The sequence below is a fragment of the Nematolebias whitei genome, chromosome 9 (assembly GCF_014905685.2).
Source record: "Nematolebias whitei isolate Nwh7 chromosome 9, NemWhi1, whole genome shotgun sequence".
Classification (NCBI taxonomy): domain Eukaryota; kingdom Metazoa; phylum Chordata; class Actinopteri; order Cyprinodontiformes; family Rivulidae; genus Nematolebias; species Nematolebias whitei.
This window is the reverse complement of record NC_056506.1, coordinates 51,815,870-51,821,461: the sequence shown is the minus strand read 5'-3', so window position 1 is coordinate 51,821,461 and position 5,592 is coordinate 51,815,870. Positions and strand designations below refer to the sequence as shown.

At 42.7% G+C, this 5,592-nt stretch overlaps 1 protein-coding gene across 1 annotated transcript in view; it reads right to left on the bottom strand.

The window, feature by feature from the left end:
• Window positions 1-3,926, bottom strand: part of puf60a (poly-U binding splicing factor a) — a 41,694-nt gene extending 37,768 nt beyond the window's left edge. Inside the window, exons 1-2 of the mRNA XM_037681955.1 lie at window positions 3,738-3,926; window positions 1,137-1,250 (exon numbers count right to left, since the gene is read on the bottom strand). Of these exons, the coding sequence (XP_037537883.1) occupies window positions 1,137-1,250; window positions 3,738-3,758 (135 nt within the window). The 5' untranslated portion in view covers window positions 3,759-3,926. The remainder of the gene's footprint in view (window positions 1-1,136; window positions 1,251-3,737) is intronic.
• Between the last annotated feature and the right edge of the window lie 1,666 nt (window positions 3,927-5,592).

Below are 5,592 nucleotides of genomic sequence, written 5' to 3'. Positions count from 1 at the left end.
GAGTTGCTGAGACAACCAAACGAGCCCCCTAGCTACCCAAGGAGTCCATGAGCTACCCAAGGAGTTCCTGAGCTACCCAATGAGTCTCTGAGCAACCCAACAAGTCTCTGAGCTACTCAAGAAGTCTCTGAGCTACCTAAGAAGTCTCTGAGCTACCCAAAAAGTCCCTAAGCTACCCAACGAGTCTCTGAGCTATCCAAGACGTCTCTGAGCTACCCAAAGAGTCCCCGAGCTACCCAATGAGTCCCTGAGCTATACAACAAGTCCCTGAGCTACCCAAGGAGTCCCTAAGCTACCCAGCGAGTCCCTAAGAAACCTAACGACCCTGAGCTACCAAACAAGTCCCTGAACTCCCAAAGAGTCCCAAGCTACCCGAGTCTCCAAGCTACCCAACGAGTCCCTGAGCTACCCAAGGAGTCCCTGGGTCAACCAAGCCTTAGAACATATAAAGTCCAATCTGACACCTCTTTGCTGCAAATATTATTTATCATGTTCCAAATGTCTGTTTAAAGTATATCTTAGGTCCTTATTTACTGTTTTTTTTTATACATTTTTGCTACTGGTGGGTGTAACTGGGACCCTGAGAACATAATTTTGTTCCACCTCATGTACCACATGTGATGTGAATGACAATAACTTGATTTGAACACATCTGGAGGCTGATCACATTCTTGCAAGAATTCATTTGTGGAGAAAGCCGGACATAAGTCTGACACTATCATGTTCTTTATAGCTGTATGAAAGTATTGAAAGTATTGTCTACTCTGAACCTGTTCTGAACCTATCTGGACATGTTCTGCATCTGTGCGGACATGCTCTGGACATTTTCGGAACCTGGGGAGTGGGTGGGAGATGGGTGAGAGATGCGGAGCAATACACCTGTAGCTTTTTAACTAGAGTGGGGGAGTAACGGTAGAGTTGGAGTTGTGGGTGAAGGACATTTCGGTTGGTAGGGTGCTCGGTTCTGTTGACAGGGCAAAGTGCCCTCGGATAACCATAGGGGAAACACTGGTATGGACATGTTCTGGACCTGCGTGGACCTGGACTTGAGTGGACGTGTTCTGGACCTGTGTGGATTTGTTCTGGACTTGAGTGGACCTGTTTTCTGTCCTCTCTCTGAAAGTAGAAGGGGACACCTTTTGGAGCGCCTCCTGCTGATTGGGGGTGAGTGGCGGCAGGCCCAGTTTGGTGGTGGTCGGAGTTGTGGTGGTGCTGCTCTGTCCATTCTCCATGATGGGAGCTGGTCCTCCCTGTGAACGAATCAAACACACCCTCACAACTTCTGGTCAATCATAATTATCCTTCTGGTGAACTGATCAGTTTTTCATTTACGTTCAACCAGACTTTCAATAAACTGACTGAAAAATAATAAGAAGCCAGTAACAATAAGACTGACTGGCTGTATTCATACCCATCTGCTCACCACAGAGTCAAGTTCGGACTGCTGTTTAATATACTGTATTATTTTTACATTAGTAGTGTTTAGAGTATATCTTAGGTATTTTAGCGTATTGTTTAGCATATATCTTAGATCCTTATATATCATTTTATTTATTTATTTATTTTTTTGATGAGAAAAAAATACCGGTATACATTTTTTGCTATTTTTGAATGTAACTGGGACCTTGAATACACAATTTCATTCCACCTCATGTACCACATGTGATGCAAATGACAATAAAGAACCTTGAAAAATAAACAGTCTGATCAATCACCTGACTGATCAATAACCTGAATGATCAATAACCAGTCTTGATCAATAACTATTCTGATCGATAATCTGACCTATCAATAACCAGTCTGATAACATGACTGAAAAAACTGATCAATAACTAACCTGATCGATAACCAGCCTGATCAATAACATGATTGATCAAAAACCAGACTGATCAATAACCAGACTGATCAATAACCATTCTAATCAATAACCAGTGTAATTAGTAACCAGTTTGATCAATAACCAGTGTGATCAATAACCGGTCTGATAAATAACGTGACTGATCAATAACTTGACTGATAGATAACCAGTCTGAATAATCTGACTGATCAAAAACCAGAGTGACCGATAACCAGTCTAATCAATAACCAGCCTGATCAATATTCAGTCTGATCAATAACATGACTGATTGATAACCTGACATAACCATTCTGATCGATAATCTGACTGATAAATAACCTGACTGATGGATTAGCAGTCTGATCAATAACAATTCTGATCAATAATCTGACTTATCAATACCAGTCTGATTGATAATCTGACTGAAAAAACTGATCAATAATAAGCTTGACTGATAACATGACTGATCGATAACAAGGCCGATCAAAATCCAGACTGATCAATAACCAGTCTTATCGAAAACCAGTCTAATCAATAACCAGACTGATCAATAAGCAGAATGATCAATAACCAGTCTGATTGATAACATTGTAATTAATAACCAGTCTGATCGATAACCAGTGTGATCAATAACTGCTCTGATCAATAAACTGATTGGTCAATAAACTGATAAATAAGGTGACTGATCAATAACCTGACTGATGGATAACCAATCTGATCAATATCCTGACTGATCAAAAACCAGACTGATGGATAACCAGTCCGATCAATAACCTGACTGGTCAATAACCTAACTGATCAATAACTTGACTGATGGATAACCAGTCTGATCGATAACCTGACTGATCAATAATCAGTTCGATCAATAACAATTCTGATCAATAATCTGACTTATCAAAAACCAGTCTGATCGATAACCAGACTGATCGATAACCCGTCTGATCAATAACGTGACTGATCGATAACCTGACATAACCATTCTGATCAATAATCTGACTGATAAATAACCTGACTGATGGATTAACAGTCTGATCAATAACAATTCTGATCAATAATCTGACATCAATAACCAGTCTGATTGATAATCTGACTAAAAAACTGATCAATAACCAGCTTGACTGATAACATGACTGATCGATAACAAGACTGATCAAAAACCAGACTGATCAATAACCAGTCTTATCGATAACCAGAATGATCAATAACCATTGTAATTAATAACCAGTCTGATCGATAACTAGTGTGATCAATAAACTGACTGGTCAATAAACTGACTGATAAATAAGGTGACAGATCAATAACCTGACAGATGGATAAACAATCTGATCAATATCCTGACTGATCAAAAACCAGACTGATCGATATCCTGACTGGTCAATAACCTAACTGATCAATAACTTGACTGATGGATAACCAGTCTGATTGATAACCTGACTGAAAAAAAGCTGTTCAACCAGCCTGATCACAACATGACTGATCAAAAACCAGACTGATCAATAACCAGACTGACCGATAACCAGTCTAATCAATAACCAATCTGATCAATAACCAGACTGATCAATAACCAGCCTGATCGATGACCAATCTGATCAATAACCAGACTGATCAATAACCAGCCTGATCGATGACCAGTCAATAAGGTGACTGATCGATAAACTGACTGAGGGATAACCAGTCTGATCGATACAGCTAATCAGAAGTGAACAGTGGTCATGTAGCTGATCAGAACAGATGATCCGTTAGCATTAGCTCACAGTCGGTGAAGCCCCGCCCCCTCTCCTCATTGGTCGGGAGGCTCCGGGGTGTTCTCTGTGGACCAATCGCTTCTCGGTTTGTTTGAACCCGGTCTTGTTTTCGGAGCTTCGGGCCTGTTAGCATTAGCGTTAGCTCCGGTTCGTACCGCAGAAACAGCCGCCGCCATGAAGCTCCTACTCCCCGATTGTTCTCCTCGACTCTTCGATTCTCCTCCCAGTTCTTAGAAATGCTTTATGTCCGAACTTTGTATCTTCTGGTGTAAATGTTTGTCAGGTATGAGAACTGTTTTCAGCCAGGAAAACATCAACGCTCCGCCTGAGGTCACTTCCGGTTTAAAGTGGCTTTCACAATAAGAGAGTACTTTCACAATACAATCAAAATCATGATTCAGGCAGAAAAACAAAATGTTGGAAAGATAAAAACACAAAACATTAAAACAAGTCTCCACCAAACTGTTTCCCCCCTACCTTCTTCTTCTTTCAGCTGTTCCCTTTTCATTCATTCATTCAGCCTTTTTTTTCATCCATCATCCATCCAATTTCTTCCGCTTATCCTGGGTCGGGTCGCGGGGGTAGCAGCTTAAGTAGGGAGGCCCAGACTTCCCTCTCCCCAGCCACTTGGGCCAGCTCCTCCGGGGGAATCTCAAGGTGCTCCCAGGCCAGCCGAGAAACAGTCTCTCCAGCATGTCCTGGGTCTTCCTCTGGGCCTCCTCCCGGTGGGACGTGCCCGGAACACCTCACCAGGGAGGCGTCCAGGAGGCATCCTAACCAGATGCCCGAGCCACCTCAACTGGCTCCTCTCGATGTGGAGAAGCAGCAGCTCTACTCTGAGTCCCTCCTGGATGACCGAGCTTCTCACCCTATTTCTAAGGGAGAGCCCAGACACCCTGCGGAGAAAACTCATTTCGGCCGCTTGTATCCGTGATCTCGTTTTTTTCGATCACAACCCAAAGCTCGTGACCATAGATGAGGGTAGGAACGTAGATCGATGGAGGAGATGATTGTGGACTTCAGAAGGAACAAAAACATCTACACCCCCCTGAACATAAGAGGATCTGCAGTGGAAGTGGTCTCCAGCTACAAGAACTTGGTGTGCACCTGAACAACAACCTCAGCTGGAGCAACAACACCACCAGCCTGATGAAGAAAGATCATCAGAGACTCTACTTCCTCAGGCGGCTGAGACGATCTGGTCTGGAAGCTCAGTCCTCACCTCCTTCTACAGGTGTGCAGTGGAGAGCATCCTGTGCTCGAGCATCAATGTGTGGCATGGAGGCTGCACAGCTGCACAAAGAAAAGCTTTGCAGAGAGTGGTGAAGGCTGCACAGAAGATGTTGGAGTCAGCCTCCCCACCATCACAGACATCTACACCTCCAGATGCAGGAAGAGGACCACCTGCATCATGAAGGACCCCACCCACCCAGCACACACACTTTTTGCCCTGCTCCCCTCAGGAAGGAGGTTGAGGAGCATTAAGTGTAGAACCACTAGACTGAGGAACAGCTTCTACCCTGAGGCTGTTAGACTCATGAATCTCTAACCAGAATAATCACATCATGTTGCTGCTGATCTGTTTAATGTTGCTGCTGATCTGTTTCATGTTGCTGCTGATCTGTTCCATGTTGCTGCTGATCTGTTTCATGTTGCTGTGTTCATACGTGCTCATCTGCTCACAGCGACTCATGTTCGTGCTGCTGTTCAACGTAATGTTTTTATGCTATTAGTGCTTAGTGTATATTTTGTTCATGTTTTTCTTAGTTCATATCTTAGATCTTATTATGGTATTTATTTTATGTTTTATTGATGGATGTAACTGGGACCCTGTGGACATAATTTCGTTCCACCACATGTACCACATGGGGTGCGAATACCAAATAAAGAACCTTGAATCCTTGAATGTGTACAACTTTTATTATGTGATTTTTAATCATTTTAATTATCTGACTGTACCACTATACCACTGTTCATATTCAAACTACTGTTTATATTCAAACTACTGTT